This window comes from Vicia villosa, linkage group LG1 (assembly GCF_029867415.1).
Source record: "Vicia villosa cultivar HV-30 ecotype Madison, WI linkage group LG1, Vvil1.0, whole genome shotgun sequence".
Classification (NCBI taxonomy): domain Eukaryota; kingdom Viridiplantae; phylum Streptophyta; class Magnoliopsida; order Fabales; family Fabaceae; genus Vicia; species Vicia villosa.
Genome location: NC_081180.1, coordinates 215,515,635 through 215,537,023, shown reverse-complemented (window position 1 = coordinate 215,537,023; position 21,389 = coordinate 215,515,635). Strand labels below are relative to the sequence as shown.

The window sequence follows — 21,389 nt, the reverse complement described above, 5'->3', positions numbered from 1 at the left end:
CAGCTATTCCAGATGATGACCACGTGTTCATTCTAACGGGACAAGCATGCGTGTAGTTGATGAGATGCCACCCTAGGTAACTATGCAAATCTTTTCAAATCTCACACTATCTCCACTAACGTCTCTCAACATTAAATGTGATTGATTCGTATTCTGTAACCATTGCATTCAGAATCTCATTGCATTTCTTTTTCAAATCCGTGTTTATATAAACTCATTACATATTCATTTTCTCTCTTTTCACTCCTTCATCATCTTCATAGTTTATGCATTTCTGTCTCCTCTTTTGCCTTCATCAAAAACCTAAATCAAAGAAACCCAGAAATCTCAAGTGTTCTTCAATGGCTTCATTTGTTCAACACAATGCTTCGTCTTCTCAACAACAAGAACAACAACAACAAGAACAACAAACTGTCTTCACTCCAATGAAAACTTGTCTGATTCCGATGGATGAATTAGAAGTTCTTAGTGAAACAATGGTTGATTTTGATAATCTTCAGGAACACAACTTTAACTTGAAGAATAATATGTTGGTTCAAGGCTGGGAACCGTTCTTCAACCGTCTGATTGGACCAGTTTACCCATACTTGGTTAAGGAGTTTTTGGTACATGAAACACTTATGCCAAAGGCAATTCTCTCTTTCGTCTGTGGCCAAGAAATCTCCATTACAGAAAACCTGATCAGAAGATTGCTGGGTCTGGAAGGATGTTCTGGTGCTACTGGAGCTATAGTAGGCATAACAGATTGGGACGTTGTCTATGCTGAAATCTTCAAATCTGGAGAAGGTTCTACTTGTATCAAGGATTTGAAGGATCCCTACAGAATCTGGGCCAAGATTCTTCTGGGTTGCATATACCACAGAAAGGCTACAGTCTCTCCAAAATACATCAATCAATATCAACAATACATTCTGTATTATATTGGAAATGGCGAGAAGGTAGATCTTCAATGCATTCTGTTTATCCACATGTGGAATCATGTGAGGGATTCTAGAGAACAAGCTAGATTGAAGACTCCAAAAATCAAAAGGAACGTCATTTCTTTTGGAAGATTGATTTCTGACATTCTGATTGAGACTGGCTTGGTTGATGATCTGCTAGCAGTTGGAATTGTTAAAGATCTGTATGCAACTTGTGGGAGCACAATGAATACTCACACTCTGAAGAGAATGAAGTTGTTAGAGAACATTACCGCTCCTCCCAGAGTGGTAAATGAGATCCTGTCCAGAAGGATTCCTGCTCTGGCTGATTTTGAGCTCTTCTTCAAGAATGAGCATCCCAGAACAGTCCTCTTCTATTTGGAAAAATGTTTAAAGGAAGGCTCTGAGTTTGATCCAGCATGGCTGAGCGACAGAATGCTTTCAACCATAGCTGATCCTGATCCAGCTCAGAAGAAAAAGAAGAAAGAGAAGAAAGACAAGAAGGAAAAGAAAGAAGAAAAGAAAGAAGAGAAGAAGGAAAAGGAAGAAAAGAAGGAGAAGAAGAGAAATTCTGTTGGAGATGGACCTTCAAAGCCTCAGAAGAAGAAGAAGAAATCTTCAGGTATTTCTATAACTAAGTCTGTTCCTATTCCTGTTTTAAATTCTGAACATATATCAACTGAACCTCAACCAGAAAAATTACCAGAAAATCATCCTCAAACCACCAAACAAACCTCTAAATCTCCACCTTCTGCTTCCTCCAAATCCTAAGACAAACAGCCTATCCATAACTCTGATCCCATTCTTAGTCCAAAACCTCTGAACATCATCTTTCCACATGAAAACATTTTCTCATCTGATCAACCTCCACCTTCTGAAACTCAACCTCAACCATCTGACCCCTAACCAGTTGTTGACACTCATGTGTTTTGCAACTTCAATCTCTCTTCATCACCATCATCATTATCATCTGACTCATTCTTTCGTAACCCTCGCCCTTTTAAACCTACCCCCCAGAATCCTTCATCTCCACCAGTTGTTGTAGTCCTAGACTCTAACAACGAAGCAGAATCTTCACCCCCTCCATCCTCTTCAAACACCTCTTTTTTGTTTGAAAGAGCCTCAGAACCCTATCTCATCTCCAAACCAGAAGATCCAATAACCATTCTCAGAACTACCCCTCCTTTACCTACTGTTGATATGCGTTTTGAAATATTAAAACATAAGGTACGAACAGGGTTAGATTATCTGAAGGTTGCCCATGACTCCAAGCTGGATCATGTAGCTGCTGGAAAGCTCTGGAAGGCTTTCCTTGAAGATGTGCAAACAGACTTTCTGGATCTCCATAATGATTGTCTTGCTGCTGCTCCTGGTCCTACTGGATTGGCTCTAGAGTATGGTGATGGCCAGTACTTTCATCCTCCATCCTGGATTGGAAGCCTCTAGAAGAAGCGCCTTTTGTTGATGACTTGGCTCTGGATTCTGATGATATGGAAGTTGATAATCCTCTGCCTCTGGTTGTCTGGACTGAAAAGAAGCCTCTGGTTCCTTATCCTTATTCAGTTCTGACTAGAGACTTTCAAATGCTGTTTGAATGGTTCAAGGAGAATCCTCTTGAGAGAATCCTGCTGTAGAGAATCCTGTTGTTGATGGTCAAATGGTTCCAGCATATGCTGTCCCTACTGCTATTGAGGAAAATCCTGCTGCTCCTCCTGCTGGCCCTTCAACCTCTGCATTGTTGGGAACTCTGAAGGAACTTCAGCAGAATCATCTGTGTTCAGTCGTCTGGACAAGCAGGATGACACCAATGCCGAATTCAGAACTTGGATGCAAAGATATGAAGAATCTTTGAAGAAGCAAGCTGAAGACACCGCTGAGATCAAGAATCTTCTGGCAACCTTAGCCTATAAGCTTACCCAGTCTTAGTCTGAGTCTTGTGTCTTAGTAGTTTTCTTTGTTTCTTGCATCTGTTTTGTTTTTGCATCTGATTGTACTCTTCCCTTTGGTATCAATGAAAATTTTCTTTCTTCACTCTTCCCATTCAAATCTCATATTCTTTATTTCTTCGGACTTGGCATCGATAGGACAGAGGTATGGAAGAGAGGCTTCGAAAGTGGCATTCAACCAGAGTTGAAGTATCCAGAAGGGCTAGAAAAAAGTAAATTCCCCTTTGGTTTTGGATTCTTAAGGTAAGAAACTCCTTCGCCAAGAGACTTATAGAGATGGATTAAAATCATTTCACTCAGGAAAAGTAGGCGGTGACCAGCATGGAGTTGGTTGGAAATGATAATGAACCTCTTCTCTATTTGAACATACCTCGAATAGAAGACATAGCGGCATAGCCATAAGGCGAGAAACGCGGTGTGCTCTCGATCAGACACTTCTTCAGTCTTCTTGTCATAATAGTATTCGATATGAGTACTATATGATGCCTTGGAGAAGTTGAAGTCTACGGAATCCACAGCCAGATATATGGGCTCGACGGTTTCACTAGTAGGTTTGAGTCCAACTATAGCAACTATGTCGAACAAGGTGGGTGTCATCATTCCACAAGGAAGACGAAAGGCTTGATGGGTGGAATCCTAGAAGAACATGGTAGCAACCAACATACTCGAATAATAAGCGGGTCCTACATACGACAGCTCTATTAGATCGAAGATACCCATGTCTTTCCAGAATTGGGATTTCTTTTTCTCTATTTTTGCTAGCCATGCTAAATAATCATCATCTTTTGCCGGAGGGGAAGATTGGAAAACCCTAAGGCCATTGTTCATGAATCCTAGCTTAATGGGTTCATGTGTTGAAGGATCGCCTTGGCCATCAAGGTGTGGGTTTTCGACACTATGAACTTCGTTTGTGGATCTTGGTTTTCTAATATTCCCTATAGGCCTATATCTATCATAAGTGGGCAAAAATGTTTAAATTTTTCCTGGTCTACTGAAGGATTGGGTATAGGACCTAGCATTGCATGCGTTTTTGCAGTTATGGAAATAGGGAGCAATATTTGGGATTTGAAGATAGCACGGTGTTCTTCGGTGAACATTTCAGGGACGTACTGTTGATTTCCGACGACCATGGGCCCTAGTATCTTATGTACCAGAGGTAAACCCGTCTTCTTCTTGCCTTCTTGAGCTTTCTTAGTGGTTGTTGTGGAGGAAGTTGCCATGGAGGTTGTAGAGAGTGTTTTTTTGAAGAAAATGAGAGAGGTGAAGATTACAAGAGAAAGAGGTTGTAAAAGACTTGGAAGGAGAAAAAAACGTTACAATGGCAAAGAAAATGGGTATTTATAGGTGATGAATTGGAACCGTTTTGTCAAGTAGTGGGAGAGAGAGAGCTCATTGAGTGGGACGCGTGTCTTGCAGTTGATTTGCCAATGGATCATAGCAGTTATTGAGCTACCCACAATTTCCTAGGTACTAGGAGTATCATGGTTGTAGAAAATCTACACGCGGGGTCTGCAGGGTCGTTTTTGAGATGAACATCATAATGACTATGACGTTATGTGATCTGAAAGGTTTTTGTGGCGATAAAAATAATGATAAAAAAATTCTCTTTTCTTCGACATGTCGAAAATGACATTTTTGGGGGGAAATTTGTTAGTCGGTAAATTTGAAACCACGTTGTTATTAATGAAAATAGTTTGAGAAAGTTGTAAGCCTTCGACACAGTTTGACATGTCTCTTAGGTATTTGTCGAAGTCGCCTTTGTAAGGGAAGATGTTAGACATGGACTTAGAAATATTTTCTAAGTTAATTATTTAGTTCTACGAAGGAGATTACTTCGATAGAGAAGTTAAGTTTGAGCGAAGGCATAACTGTTATTTGTCCTGATCTGTTGGACTTAGAGACACGTGGAGCTTCAAGGCAAAAGAGAAGCATGCATAACGCAACATGGCGTACTCTGGTCGAAAGACCATTAGAAATGGTTATATTGAATTAGTATATATAGGGATCTTAATATATAGATTCAGGGTGTTCATTTTGTACAAAATCTCATTAAAATTACTCAAAGTACCTGTGTGTGAGAAATGGGTCATTTTGAGAATGTACGTATAAATACACCATCTCTATTCTTTTTACAATTCTATACAACTTTAACTTTTTCCAGAATCTTTAAATTCTTGTCATTTACATTATTGCAGTTTATTTTACAATTGCTTTTACTTTACTTTACTTTTTTTTACAAGTCATTACGTTACTTTAAGGATTTGCGTAAATCAAACAAACTATGAACATAGTTTGTGTCGAAGTATTCTTCATCATAAACGAAATATCTTAAACATAAAGCACATGTCCTAGGATCAATCTAGTTGATCCTGTGAGTAACCAAAAATTTAGTATTTTTGAAAGACTAGCATTTATTTACCAATTTTCATGGTAAACAGTGTGAAAGAAGTTTCAATACAATAAATTGGTTTTTCTTTCAATTTTTTTATATGAACAAAATAAATAATCTAATATTTTATCCAGTAAAAAAAATCCCAAATTATATCATCCAAAAAATATTAAAAAAAAGTTGAATACATGGTACCAATATGTAGGTTGATGTACCGCCTTAAAAATAAAATAAAAATAATTGGTACGACTTCGATGCGTACCAGATACATACGGGTAACCGACATATACCTGATACCGGTACTTTCGGCAAAATAAAGTACACGTGCTTCACATATGTAGTGCTATTTGATATTAGATTTTATTATGTTCTCTCTTTGATCCTTATTCTAAGAGAAAATTTAGGCTATTTAGGCTGGTGATGCATGAGCTTTCCCTCTATTGAGGGTACGCCTTGCAACACCTTCGACATGATTCTACAACTTCATGAGTTTTGATTGATTCTATCACTTTCATTATCTTTGTATATCTAGATATAATCGAGAAAGATTCATATTCTTCACATTCCCTTGTATTTGCACTCGCGTAGCTTTAGATTGGTTGAGAGAACTTGGCCATGTACTAAATTGTTTCGTTGTCGATTTCAGCTAACAAATTCTTTACTTTAAAGTGTAACAACATATAATATGCAATTAAAGAATGTTGTGTATTGCATTTATAATATGCAATTAAGGTAATGTGCGATTTATAATTCAATAAGTAGTTTTATTTCATGATTTTCTTTTTCAATGGATGAATAAGGTCTTGATTTTGATTAATGATGCAGTTACATCAATCATATTAATCCGTGCCTCTGGTGAGTCTTCACAACACCTCAATGCTAAAGCCAAAACAGATGATACATGAGCTAAAAATTCATGAATTTCTTTATCATGTTGAGAGACTAAGTTGAAATCCACAACTTCCATAACTGAATTAACCATTGATTCACTAATCCAAGTTTTCAAGGTTAATTCTCCTGCAAACATTTCATTTGTTGGTTTCTTTCTTGTGAAGATTTCCATTAACATTATTCCATAGCTGTAAACATCTCCTTTAACTGAAATCACTCCTTTAGAACCATACTCTGCATGTCAATATTACAACTTTCTCAAATACAATGAAAATGATTTTCAAATTGTTAGGAAAAAGAGAGTATTCATATTTGAAAATTATCTATTTAATTTGTTATAAATTAAATTATTAACTATGAGCATGACCGTCTTTCAGGGTTTATAAAGCGGACTACTGCACAAACCTCAAATTTGACACGGTTAAACTGTATTTAAAAATGGTCTCTTAAAATATTTATCACGGTTAAAGCGTGGCAAAATAGAGCCCTCGTTGTTTTGGCATAGTTAAACTGTGACTAACTTACAAAGAACTGTTGAAAACTTAAGACGATCCTGACTATGAGAAACAATTATAATCAACTTGTGAGTTAGAAGAGAAAAATTACCTGGTGCAACATAACCAATAGTGGCTAGCGTCCTTGTATGAGTTTTAGATTGTCCTTCATCCAAGAGTTTAGAAATGCCAAAATCACTCACATGTGCAACCATATTTTTATCAAGTAACACATTACTAGGCTTCAGATCACAATGAACCACTGGTATTGAAGAACCGTGATGGAGATACTCCAATGCAGATGCAACATCGATCATTATATTCAACCTTTGCAAGAAATCTAAAAAATAGTTATTAGAGTATAACCATTTTTCCAAACTTCCATTTGACATAAACTCCATCACCAAAGATTTGAAATTTACATTTGAACAACTAGTAATAACCTCAACAAGATTCCGATGCCGAAGATTGCGCATTGCCTTGCATTCTGCATCAAAACTTCTTGATGCTACTTCTAATTCCAAGTCAAGTACTTTAATTGCTACCATCTTTCCACTAGAAAGCATTCCTTGATACACAGATCCAAAACCACCCTTTCCAAGCAAGTTACTCTCATTGAATCCATCAGTTGCCTGCACAAGTTCATCATAGGAGATCCTTTTTAAATCCCCTAAATTAGTTGATAAATCCTTTTCTAGTGGATTTTCAACTTTTTTCCTCTTCAACATTTGAACTATTATGCATGCAATAGCTAGAAGGCCTAACACAACAATTATGCATGATATGCATATGATTAATATCATCTTTTTCATTGACTTTTTCCGAATTCGTTTATCACATGGAGGTACTTGAAAGTGAGGACTACCACAAAGTGCTTCATTACTCATGAAAGATTGAGCTCTAAATTTCTTGAAAGGCCCTCCATTAGGAATCTCTCCTTGCAATCCATTGTATGAGACATTCATGTATCTAAGATAAGAAAGTGACTCCAAAGATTTCGGGATCACACCGGTTATAAGATTTTGAGACAAGTCCAAAAAGCTCAAACTTAGCATTTGACCAAGTGATGCTGGGATAGGCCCTTCCAATTTGTTATTTGCTAAGGAGAGAGTTTCTAAGGTTGTCAAGAAACTTATGGCTGTTGGAATGTTGTTTGAAATTTGATTTCCAGACAAATCTAATAGCACAAGAGCTCTCAAATTCTTAATCTCGAATGGAATATTTCCGATTAAAGCATTAGAGGACAAGTTTACCTCTAAAATATCTTTGAGATTCCAAAAGGAGGAAGGTATTGTAGAGGTTAACATGTTAGATCCAATGTGAATCTTTCTAAGAGAAGTCATATTTCCCAAACATGTTGGCAACACTCCAAAAAACTTGTTGCTTGTTAAATTCAACTCACTCAAACTCCTAATTTCGCAAAGCTCATCAATTATAGATCCTTGAAGTCCATTGTAGTTAAGGCCTAAAGATTGAAGTTTCTGTAACTCTTTAATTGTACGAGGGATTTGTCCACTTAAATCGTTCCTACTCAGAGATAATCGAACCAAGTTGCTCATGTTTCCGATTTCTAGCGGAATATTTCCATTAATTCCACAAGAATCTGCCCAAAAATGTTCTAGAGATAAGTTTCCAATGGACTTGGGAAGTTTTAATGGTAAACTAATCTCTGAAATTTCAAGAATTTTCAAGTTTCTGCATCTTGTTAGTGAAGTTAGGAAGTTGAATTCAAGAGACTCATCTATTGTCAAATTATTTCCACCTATGATTAGTGATTCAAGGAATCTTAAACTTCCAAATGAGTTAGGTATAACTCCGCTAAATTCATTCAAACTCAAGTCAATTATGACAAGATTCGAAGCATTGGAAATAGTATTTGGAATTTTTCCAACAAACCTGTTTCCATACATGTGTAATTGTAGAAGGTTTGGAAGGCCTAATCCCATATTTGACGGAAGCACGCCAGAGAGAGAATTTAGATCAAGATGAAAATATTCCAATGTCGAAATGTTGAAGACATTTGAAGGAACATGTCCACTCAAGCTGTTATTTCCCAGTTGTAGAAACTGAAGTTGATTGAGATTGCCAATCTCCACCGGTATCGAACCTAAAACCACATATCATGAGATGAAGCATGAGAGGATAATGAATTAATGATGCATGAAATGCTTAACCAGAAAATGAAGATAGAAATTTGAGGTTTTACCTGAAAAAAAGTTATCCTGGAAAGTTAATATTTGTAACAATGTACAGTTGCCAATCGATCGTGGAACGGTTCCTTCCAAATGATTACCGAATAGAGAAAACTTTTCAAGTTGAGGAAGTTGATTACACAACTCGCCCGGAAGAGTTCCATTTAAATCGTTTCCTTCAAGGATTATCTCTATCATCGAAGAGATGTTGAAGAGGGAAACTGGTATTTCACCTGCATATGCAACATAAATTATGAAAGTATGATTCAATAAATAAGCACATAATGTGTTGTGAAATTATCTCACCTTTCAAGTTGGTGCTAGTAAGATACAAAGATTGAAGCTTTGTCAAGTTTCCAATTTCAGCAGGAATAGGTCCTTTGTCAAAATTATTGAAAGATAGCTCCAAATCTTCCAATTCTTTACAATAACGCCAAACATTCGGCATCTTACCAGAAAAATCATTACCATAAAGATAGAGTTTTCTAAGATTTGGAAGTCCTTGACAAACATTTGATGGAAGAATTCCAGAGAGATTATTAAAACCAAGACCTAACTTTTGCAAAGATGAGTTGTTCAACATTAATATGTTGCCAGTGAGAAGATTAGATTGAAGGTTCAATGTTATCAGGTTTGTAAGATCACCAATCCCTTTTGGAATTTCTCCTATAGTTCAATATAGACAAAACAAACACATTTAGGATGAATGACTAAACATAATCACATGAATATTATGATGTAATGATAAGAGCATGATTTTAAATTACAGTATGCATTCGCAATTGTGGCCGCATTGTGGCCGCAGTAATATTGCTGATGAGGTAGTCTCTGCAACTGCAATTTAAAACCATGAGGGTGAGTATATCATACCTGATAGAGAATTTTTCAATAAGCCGATTTCTTCAAGGGAAGACATGTTTGAAATTGTTGATGGAATGATTCCTGATAGCTTGTTATTTTTAACATCCAAAATTCTCAACCTTTGAAGTTTACCAATAACAAGTGGAATAGTTTCTCCAATGAAATTTGATTGCAAACTTAGATACTCCAACAATGACAAATTGGATATAGATTGAGGAATAAATCCAACAATATTATTATATCCAAGGTCCAAATGTTGAAGTTTTGATAACTCCCCTATCTTCAAAGGAATCTCTCCAACAAAACCATTGTAACTCAAATCCAAAAACTTCAGTCTTTTCAAATGAAGTAACTCTTGTGGCAACTCACCATGGAAACTATTGCTTTGTAAATCAAGAAAAGCAAGGAAAGATAGATTTCCTAATTGAGGTGAAATGGTACCTTGAAGGGCCATGTTACTAAGATTCAATGTTTTTACTCTTCCATGATGATCATCACAAGTAACACCAACCCAATTGCATGAACTAGTGGATATTGACCAATTACTAAGCACATGATAGGGGTCTAAGATGATAGATGATTTGAATGAAAGAAGTGCATATTCATCAGTGGTGATGTTTTTCTTAGTACTCATAACTAAGCAAGTGAAGAAGTAAAAATAAAGTGATATGAAGAGATTGCAAAGGCAAGTAGAGTATAGTTTGGCCATTTTTCAATATAATATATGCATTAGTCCATGCACTGATGAGGATATATAATATTATAATATACTACATGAATAGTGAAGAAGAGTGAAGAGAGTTTGAGTTTTTGACTATTTGTGACATTACGCGTTATGTAACTTTTTGTAATTTGAAAAATGATTCTCTGCCAGCAAGTTGACTCATTGACCAATTTATTTTCAATTAAAATTATTAAAATAACAACTAGATGTTCAAGATGTACCATTCGTTATTCTATGAGAGGACAAAACAACTTTACAAAAAAAAAGGGAGAAACCAATATTTAAGTCCAAGTGTACACATTTAAACCCAAACCAATTATGTAAGAAGAAGAAGAAAATTTGGATTTTCAAACCTTTCTTGTATTCACATTGGTAATGATGATGACACTGTCGTCTCAAGATCTAATTCGGTTTGATTTATGGAGATTTATTTTGGTTAGGAGCATGTCATTTCTCTATCCCGTCGCATCATTTTAGTTTGTTCTTAGACTATCTTTACTTTATCGTTTCCTTTGATTCATACTGGTGTGAACACTTGACTTGTTTTTCTTCTACATCTGAAGCTGGCCGCATACTAATTCCAAAAAAACAAAAACAAAAACAGTCGGCTTGTTTTCATGGGATAATTTTGTGATTTTAAATACAAGAATGCATATCACTTTAATCACAAATTAATTATTTATTTTATTATAGAATTTTATCACATGTATTACATACACGAGTAGTATATGGGGTTCCCAGTGATCCACGGGAGGCTTAGTCGGTGACAGGTTCAATTCTAGGAAAGGCAAGCTTTTAAGCAAGCAGGTAGAGTAACTATGGTTTATTGAAGAGTAATTCATATTCAGAAGATGAGCATAAGAAGTTCTGATGCTGGTTGATCTTCTGATGATTACTCAGAAGATAGTGTTGACCAGAAGTTCTATCTTCTGGGTCATGTTAGCTTAGCTATTTAGTTAGTAAGGGTACTTTAGTATTTCTTAGTATTGTACTGTTTGTACCTTAGACTTGTTCACTAAGTTTACTCTATTAGGGCTTATGTGGCAAATTTTTCTTTGTATAAATAGCCTTGTAGTAGCTATCATTTATTAACAAGAAATAGAGAGCACAACAATTATTCTCTCATTCTTTTGCGCTGTTATTCCTTTTGTTTATTCTCTTTGTTATCATCTTTAATTCTTGTGCACCAACAATTGGTATCTAGAGCTCCGGTTCCAAACACCCACGAGTGAACGTGAGTTTGTGTGACTGTGTGATTGATTTTGTTTCAGGGAAACAAAGTTGTGTTGAATCACATTTTTCTTGGTTGTTTGTGGGTTTAGGAAACACTGTGTGAGTGTGAGTGAAATCTGTTTTTCTGCACAAGTTTAAAGATGAGTGGAAACAACGTGAATACCAAACTTCCAGTTCTTGATGGCAAAAATTGGAATAGATGGATGATTCAAATGCGTGTATTATTTGGTGCTCAAGATGTTCTAGATCTTGTCACTGAAGGATATGTTCCGGTTGCAGCGAATGCAACGGAAGAACAAAGAGAAGCGCGGAGAGAAATGAGGAAGAGGGATCAGAAGGCGTTGTTCTTCATCCATTAGTGTGTGGATGTGAATGTGTTTGAGAAGATTGCTGATTCTATGACGTCAAAGGAGGCTAAGAATAGACGTGGTTATAGATTTCAGAAGGAAGCCTCAACTTCTGATGAGAAGAAATATCAGAAGGGAAAGGAGAAGAAGAAAGTTCAATGTTACTGTTGCAAACAGTTTGGCCATTTTGCTAGAGACTGTTTGGCAAACAAAGGAAGGAAATCAGAAGAAGCAAATATAGCTAGAGGTGATTCAGATGATGAACCTGTGCTATTGATGGCTTCAGAGTCAGACGGAAGATGTTTGTCAGAGTGGTGGTATATGGACACTGGGTGTTCAAATCACTTGACTGGAAACAAACAATGGCTGATAAATTTTGACTCTGAAAGGAGGACAAAAATCAGATGTGCTGATGATAAGTACCTTTATGCAGAAGGAATGGGAAATGTCAAAGTCAGAGTGAAGAATGGGAAGAATGTTCTGATCAAAGATGTTTGGTATGTTCTTGGAATCAGAAGCAATCTGATGAGTGTGGGTCAACTCATTGAAAAAGGTTTCTCAGTTGTTATGAAGAACAATCTCTTGAAGTTGTATGATTCCAATCAGAAGTTGATTATGCAATCTGAACAGGGAAGCAACAGAAAATTCAAGGTGAATGTAGAAACAACTGAAACAGAGTGTTTGAGTGCAGAAGGCTCAGAAGATGATAGTAAGTTATGGCATAAGAGGTTAGGGCATCTGAACTATAGAATTATGGGACATCTAAGTTCTAAGAAGCTTGTACATGGCATTCCTAAGATTGTGAATCCTGAGAAGTCATGTGAGGTATGCATGAAAGGCACACAACCCAAATTGCCATTTGTATCAGAATTTGCTCCAAGAGCAAAGCATGCTCTGGGAGTAGTGCACTCTGATGTGTGTGGGCCATTTCCAGAACCTTCACTTGGGGGAAATAGGTATTTTGTGTCTTTTGTGGATGAGTTCACAAGAATGACGTGGGTAACACTTATCAAGTTTAAGACTGAGGTGTTCACAGAATTCTAGAAGTTCAAGGTGAAGGCTGAGAAGCAGAGTGGTCAGAAGATAAAGATTCTCAGAACGGATGGTGGAGGTGAGTATAACTCTACGGAATTCCAGAAGTTCTGTGATGATAATGGAATTGAGCATGAGGTTACTGCTCCTTATACTCCTCAACACAATGGTCTGGCTGAACGTAGAAACTGTACTTTGCTTGATATGACGAGAAGTATGCTAAAAGAGAAGAAGCTTCCTCACAACTTCTAAGGAGAAACTGTTGCTACTGCAGCATATGTGCTCAACAGGTGTCGAACGAAGAGGCTGAAGGAAATTGTCCCTTTAGAGAAATGGACTAAAGAGAAGCAAATTGTTAGTCATCTGAAGGTTTTTGATTCTGTGTGTTATAAACACGTTCCAGAAGCTAGAAGGAAGAAGCAGGATGATAGGAGCAGAGTGATGTTATTGGTGGGGTACTGTTATTGGTGGGGTACCACAGTACAGGTGCATACAACCTCTATTGTCCAGAAACTAACAGAGTTGAAGTCAGCAGAGACGTCATTGTGATAGAATCAAAATGTTGGGATTGGAGAGAGTCTCAACCAACTTCTGATATAGAGATAACTTTTGAAGTAGAGTTAGAGTCAGGAGATGAAGAATCTTCTGAAGATGAGTCAGATGGTGAATCTGATTCTGATCCAGATTCTGATCCAGACTCTGATGATGATCCAGAGTCTGGTGGTAGTCATGATTCTGGAAGGGATGACTCTAGAGGTGATGACTCTAGAGGTAATGACTCTAGAGGTGGTGACTCTGGAGGTGGTGACTCTGGAGTAGGTGACTCTGAAGTAGCTCAAAGGCCACAAAGAGTCAGAACTATACCTAGAAGGTTTACAGATTATGACATGTTGCAAGACACAAAAGTTGACTCAGAGGGAGATGTCATTCAGTGTGCCATGTTAGTAGATTCTGAACCAGTGGGTATTGAAGAAGCGCTCAAGATGAAAGTCTGGCTGAATGCCATGAAAGAAGAACTTGAGGCTATAGAAAGAAACAAGACTTGGAAGTTGACAGAACTTCCAAAGAAGAAGAAAGCCATCAGCGTCATATGAGTTTTCAAGGTAAAGCTGAAGCCAGATGGATCAGTTGGTAAGCACAAAGCAAGGCTAGTGGCCAGAGGTTTTCTTCAGAAACCTGGACTAGATTACTTTGAGGTATTTGCACCTGTAGCTAGACATGAAACAATTAGACTGGTGATTGCTTTAGCTGCAAATAGGAATTGGTCCTTGATGCATCTGAATGTAAAATCTGCATTTCCGAACGGTCCATTACAAGAGGAGGTATACATGTCACAACCCCCTGGATTTGTGAAAAAGAATCAGGAAGGGATGGTGTACAAATTACACAAAGCTCTGTATGGATTGGAGCAAGCACCCAGAGCTTGGAATTTGAAAATTGATTCATTTTTCAAGAAGCAAGGGTTTCAGAAATGTGAGATGGAATATGGAGTTTATGTGCAACATTCTGGAAGCAATATGATTCTGTTGTGTCTTTATGTTGATGACATATTGCTTACATGGAGTTGTCCAGAAGATCTGATGAAGTTCAAGAAGGTGCTGATGAATGAGTTTGAGATTACAGACCTTTGAAAAATGTCATATTTTCTAGGGATGGAGATTCTGTATTCAGGAGATGGTATCATTCTGCATCAGCTGAAGTATGAGTTAGAACTTCTGAAGAAGTTCAAGCTGGAGAATTGCAAAGCTGCTGTTACACCGTCAGAAATGAATCAAAAATTGGACTCTGACTCTAAAGGTGAAGATGTTGATGCTATGATCTTCAAACTGCTAGTGGGTTCTCTGAGGTATTTGTGTAATACCAGGCCTGATATATGCTATGCAGTTGTATTGGTTAGTAGGTTCATGAGTAAACCTAAGTGGTCCCATTATCAAGCTGCAGTCAAAATCTTGAGATATATCAAGGGAACTCTAAAGTTTGGCATATTGTTTCCTTCTGGGAGAAAGGAAGAATCAGGATTATTGAGTTACTCTGACTCTGATTGGTGTGGAGGCAGAGTTGATAGAAGGAGTACCTCTGGATATTTGTTTATGTTTCAGGGAGGTCCTATTTCTTGGAGTTCCAAGAAGCAAGCTGTGGTTGCTCTATCAACTAGTGAAGATGAGTACATTGCAGGCGCTGTAGCTGCATGTCAAGCTGTATGGCTTTTGAACTTATTAGAAGATCTGAAGATTAAAGTGAAGAAGCCTCTGAAGCTGATGATTGATAACAAGTCTGCAATCAATCTTGCCAGAAATCCTGTGTTACATGGAAGAAGCAAGCATATTGAGACTAAATATCATTTCTTGAGAAGCCAAGTCCAGAATGGAACATTAGAGGTTATGCATTGTAGCACCCAGAAGCAGATAGCAGATGTTCTGACGAAGGCAATCAAGACGGATCAATTTCTGCTCTTAAGGAATAGAATTGGCGTTGTCAGCTTTGATTGAAGAATATGAATTAAGGGATGGTATTGAAGAGTAATTCATATTCAGAAGATGAGCATCAGAAGTTCTGATGCTGGTTGATCTTCTAATGGTTACTCAGAAGATAGTGTTGACCAGAAGTTCTACCTTCTGGGTCCTGTTAGCTTAGCTATTTAGTTTGTAAGGGTACTTTAGTATTTCTTAGTATTGTACTGTTTGTACCTTAGACTTGTTCACTAAGTTTACTATATTAGGGCTTATGTGGCAAATTTTCTTTGTATAAATAGTCTTGTAGTAGCTATCATTTATTAACAAGTAATAGAGAACACAACAATTATTCTCTCATTCTTTTGCGCTGTTATTCCTTTTGTTTATTCTCTTTGTTATCATCTTTAATTCTTGTGCACCAACATGGCTAAGTCTATTTTGGCGTCGATCTCCACTTATTACATGCAATTGTCATGGTTGTCCAAAACTGTATGCAACCTTATTGATAAATCCACCAGGAATTTTGTAAGAAAAATAGAAAGAAAAAAATAGTATTTTGTGGGATAAAAAGGTTATATGTTTTCATACATTAAATTTGAAGACTACTATAAAATATATAGACCTAATCACTAAGCTTACTTCTTTGAGTAGAGATAATACCCCTATTCTAAATAATAGACATCACTAGGTTAAGTCTACTTTTACTATCTTGACAAGCAAGAATCTAATTATAATAATAGGGACAACAAGTAAAGCAAAGTAGCAACAACAAGCAAAGTGATAGCAACAAGTAAAGTAATTATTATGTTAGAAAAATATCAATCAAAATATTTCATTTCACCCAAATCTGTCATTTCAAATTCATTCTCCATATCTTGCTTGAATTGACTTAGAGAATTGGATTTATTCCCTATAACCAACAGATCATCGACATACAATGACACCATTAGTTGCAATTCATTCTTTGACATCTTAACATACAAAGTAGCCTCATTTTCACTTCTTTTAAAACCTTTTTGCAGAAGATAACCATCAATTCTGCTATACCATGCTCTTGGTGCTTGTTTTAAGCCATAGAGGGCTTTGTGAAGAACCTTCAGGCTGGTCGACATATATGTCTTCATCAAGCAATCCATTTAAAAAAGCTGATTTAACATCAAAATGATAAATTTTCCATCCCAATTTAGTTGTTAAGGCAACCAACAACCTAATTGTATCATGTCTTGCAACAGGTGCAAAAGTGTCTGAAAAATCAACATTGTGTTGTTGAAAATAACCTTTTACCACCAATCTGGCCTTAAGCTTATTTATAGAACCATCAGGATTGAGTTTGGTTCTATAAACCCACTTAACACCAATAATTTTCTGTTTTTTTGGTTTGTCTACAAGTTTCCATGTTTGATTTTTCTCTATCATCTTCATCTCCTCCTGCATGGCAGCCTTCCATCCCTCAATATTAGCAGCTTCAGTATATCGGGTAGGCTCTAATGTAGCTATATTGCATCTGGCAAAAATATCATCCAAGGTTCTAGTACCTCGGGTTGGAAAATCTGCATCTTCTGAAATTTCTTCTTCATCTTCTGAAATTTCTTCTTCATCTTCTGAAATTTCTTCTACATCTTCTGAATTTTGATCCTCCAAACTGTCTTCCTTAGACAATACCTTACTTGAACCTTCAGCTTGATTTTTCTCCCAATTCCATTTTGAGAACTCGTCAAATTTTACATCTCTGCTAACCAAAATTTTGTTGGTTTCCAAATTATAAATTCGATATGCTTTGGAGCTAATACTATACCCCAAAAATATACCGATCACAGACTTTGTTTCCAATTGATCTCTTTTCATTTTTGGAACATGGACGTAGCAGACACATCCAAATATCTTTAAATGTTGAACATACGGTTTTCTTTTATACCATGTTTCAAAGGGTGTTTTTCCCTTCAAGGCTTTGGTAGGCAACAAATTCAGCAAGTACACTGAGGTGTTGACAGCCTCAGCCCAAAAAGTTTTTGGAATATCTTTCTCAAAAAGCAAACATCGAGCCATCTCCATGACTATCCTGTTCTTCCTTTCACTCACTCTATTTTGTTGAGAAGTGTATGGAACAGTAAATTGATGTTGGATTCCAGCTTGCTCATAAAAAGTTTTAAATTCTCCTGTTGTATACTCAGTACCATTATCAGATCTGAGCTTTTTAATTTGACAATCAGCCTCTTTTCCAACCATAAGTTTGAAACTCTGAAATGCAGCAAACAAATTTGACTTCTGCCTTAGAAAAAATACCCAGCTCATCCTTGTAAATTCATCAATAAATAGCAAAAAATACTTGTTGCCATTTAGAGATGTTGTTGGCATCGGACCACACGCATCAGTGTGTATGAGCTGTAACTTTTCAGAAGTTCTCCAGGTTGACGCAGCGGGGAATGATAATCTACTTTGTTTTCTAAACTGACATACATCACAAATGTCAACTACATCATCAATGACTGGTAAAGTTTCAACCAAATCATGAGAACTAATTTGTTTTAAGGTTGAGTAACTAAAGTGACCCAACCTTTTATGCCAAAAGGAGGAATCACGAACAGTACTTGGAAATGCATGCATGGTAGTTTGCTTCCATTCTACTGGAAAACTTTTACCTCTCATTTCAACTGTCATTAACTTAGATCCAGAAGGATCTAGAATAATGCATCTCTTGTCTTTGAAATGCAATGAATAGTTATTTTCCATCATTTGTCCCACACTTAAAAGACTTTTATTTATTTCAGGTACAAATAAAACATCTAAAATGTATTTGATACCCGAGGGAGTTTCAACAGCTACAACACCTTTTCCTTTGACATCAACATGTTCTCCATTGCCTATAGTAACTTTAGAGTAGAAGGACTTATCAAGTTCCTTAAAAATGCCAACATTATGAGTTATGTGATTGGTGCATCCACTATCAATTAACCATGTTTCTTTGCTACTATTGACTAAATAACAAGAAGCCATGAATAATTGATCCTCTTGTTGGTGGTGTTCAGCAACCCGGGCTTGCTGTCCCTGCTGGTTTGCTTTGTTTTTGCAAACCTTCTCCACATGACCAAGTTGATTACAAGCTCTACATTTAACTTCTGGCATATACCAATAATACTTCTCTAAATGAGTATCTTTTTTGCAATGTTGACAAAGTGGAAACTTCTTTTTCCAACTCTCTCCTTTGTTGTTGATTTCCTCCCTTTTTCCTTTTCCTTTTTTCTCACCAAAAGGCTTTTTCCCAAAACTATTGTAGCGTTGGTTTTTGCCTTTGGTGTTGGCCACAAAAGCACCTTCAACATTTTCTTCCATCCTTAAAGATCTTCTCTGCTCAGTAGCTTGCAATGCATTAACAAGCTTTGCGAGTGTGATTTGAGAAAAGTCCTTAGTTTCTTCTAGAGAGGATATTTTTTCTTCAAACCTCTCTGGAAGACACACCAAATTTTTTTCCACAACTCTTTGATCACTGAGTTCCTCTCCTAGCAATCTGATTTGTGAAACAACTTTCGAAATTCTGTCAGAAAATTCTCTAACAGCTTCAGTTTCTTTCATTTTTAGTGCTTCAAACTCTCTTCTCAAGTTCAACACTTGCATCTTCTTTGTTCCTTCACTCCCTTGGAACTCCACCTTCAGCTTGTCCCAAGCTTCTTTTGCAGTCTCAAGATTCAAGATCTTGATAAATATATCATCATTTAGTGCTGCATGTATTATGGCTAGTTCTCTTCCTTCTTTTATCACTTCTTCGTTGTGATTTTTTATTTGAGCTACTGTTGGATTATTTGGAAGAGGTGGTGGGTTACTTCCATTTTCCACAACATCCCATAAACTTTGAGCTCTCAAATAAGCTTTCATTTTTGCAGCCCACAAATGATAGTTTTCTCTTACAAACATAGGAGGTGGAGGTAAAGAACTATGTTGGAAGCCATTTATGGTGTTTAAAGGTTTTTTTTTTGTGAATTTTTTTAAGTTGGTTTTCTTCCCTGACAGACCCGTTAAGATCAATAAGCTCAAGATACCATTAAAGGAAAATAGAAAGAACAAAAATAGTATTTTGTGGGATGAAAAGGTTATATGTTATCATACATTAAAGTTGAAGACTACTACAAAATATATAGAGCCAAGCACTAAGCTTGCTTCTTTGAGTAGAGATAATACCCCTATTCTAAATAGTAGACATCACTAGGTTATGTCTACTTTTACTATCTTGACAAGCAAGAATCTAATTATTATAATAGGGACAACAAGTAAAGCAAAGTAGCAACAACAAGCAAAGTGATAGCAACAAGTAAAGTAATTATTATGTTAGAAAAATATCAATTTCTAACAAATTTCATATGGACAGAGACTTCAAATAAGGGTATCCATCTTGTGGGATAGGATAAAATAATTAAGCCGAAGAAGGATGGTAGTTTGGGTATTCGTATGGCTAGGAAATTAAATACAGCTATGTTGGAAAAACTAATTTGGGATATTCATAATAACTCAGCGAAGTTTTGGGTCAAGTTGTTAAGGCATAAATATGCCTAGCATGCACATTTCCTAGACGTTCCAAAAAAGTAAGGGTCAGTTGTTTGGAATTTTATTATAAAAGCGAAAGCAAAAGCAATGTTGAGAGATCATTGAGTTTCGGCTAGGAAATTATTCCTCATCTCTTTTGTATGCACCTTGGTCTAGCTTTGGCAAGTTGAGTAATCAGGTTCGGTATGTGGACATCCATGATATCAATAATACCATAGTTGATATTGCTCGAAATGATAAATGAGATTTTTCTTAGCTACACACAACTTCCTTCCATGTCCTCTAATCCATATCTACTATCCCAGTTTGTCTTAATGATAGTGTCCATGATGGCTTCTCATGAATTGTTACCATCTAGACGGTTGTTGCACATAAGGAGGATGTTTCAGATGGCTACACTACTACGGAAAACACATATGACAACGGTTGTGAAATACATATAATGACGGTCGTGCGTCCATTGTTAGGTAGTGTGTGATTGTAAGTATTTTGCTTTCCACCATAGGCGTGTGACTATGGTGATAAACTAGGTAGCATGCTACCTATCACGACAGTTATCTTAAATAACTATTGTGATATATATATATATATATATGGTTAATAGTAATTCACCCCCCTGTAATGTTAGCGAATTTTGCTTTTCCCCCCTCCCTACCTTTTGGCAACGGTTTTTTCAAAACAACTGTTGCCAAAACCTGCCTTTGGCAACGGTGGGGGTGGGGGTGGGGGGGGGGGGGGGGTAAACTGAAACACGCTCATATTACAGGGGGTAAACTACTATTAACCCATATATATATATATATATATATATATATATATATATATATATATATATATATATATATACACACACACACATACATCAAAAGTATCTATCTATGTATGGGATGTATTAAGTTGGAGAATTTTTAAAATAAGTGATAAGAGAACTAACTGCTAACCATTGGAATAGATATATGGTCTTGATTGCTAAGTCATAGGTTCGAAATCTAGCATTTGTAATTTAATTAGAATAAAAATAACATTTCACCACGGTAATAAAAGATAACCGTTATGGTATGTGTACATGAGTTTATTATAAAATATGTAGATTGTTTGTTTTTCCCTACACCTCACTAAACATATACAACCATTCAAATTGATGTAGAAGATATAATATAATAAATTAAATTATTCTTGAAAAATAAATTAAACGAACTACTGTTTTTCGAATTGCATGCATCTCGTAATTCATCTCTTGCTCTTTAACATATAGAATTTGGTTCAATGATCTAAGTTCTAAATAACAATGGTTCCTTCTCTTTTAGTTTATTTTGCAAAGCATCAATTTATCGACTAATTAAGATTCATCATCATCACTGCCATCATAAT

The 21,389-nt window shown here is 36.4% G+C and overlaps 1 protein-coding gene across 1 annotated transcript; it reads right to left on the bottom strand.

Annotated features, from left to right (window-relative positions):
- Window positions 1–5,475: 5,475 nt before the first annotated feature.
- Window positions 5,476–10,467, bottom strand: LOC131644869 (probable LRR receptor-like serine/threonine-protein kinase At3g47570). Its single transcript, XM_058915481.1, has 5 exons — window positions 9,703–10,467; window positions 9,139–9,498; window positions 8,847–9,065; window positions 6,753–8,747; window positions 5,476–6,380 (listed from the first exon to the last, which is right to left on the bottom strand). Exons 1-5 carry the CDS (start codon window positions 10,400–10,402, stop codon window positions 6,040–6,042), a joined length of 3,615 nt encoding a protein of 1,204 aa, XP_058771464.1. The 5' UTR covers window positions 10,403–10,467; the 3' UTR covers window positions 5,476–6,039.
- Window positions 10,468–21,389: the final 10,922 nt, after the last annotated feature.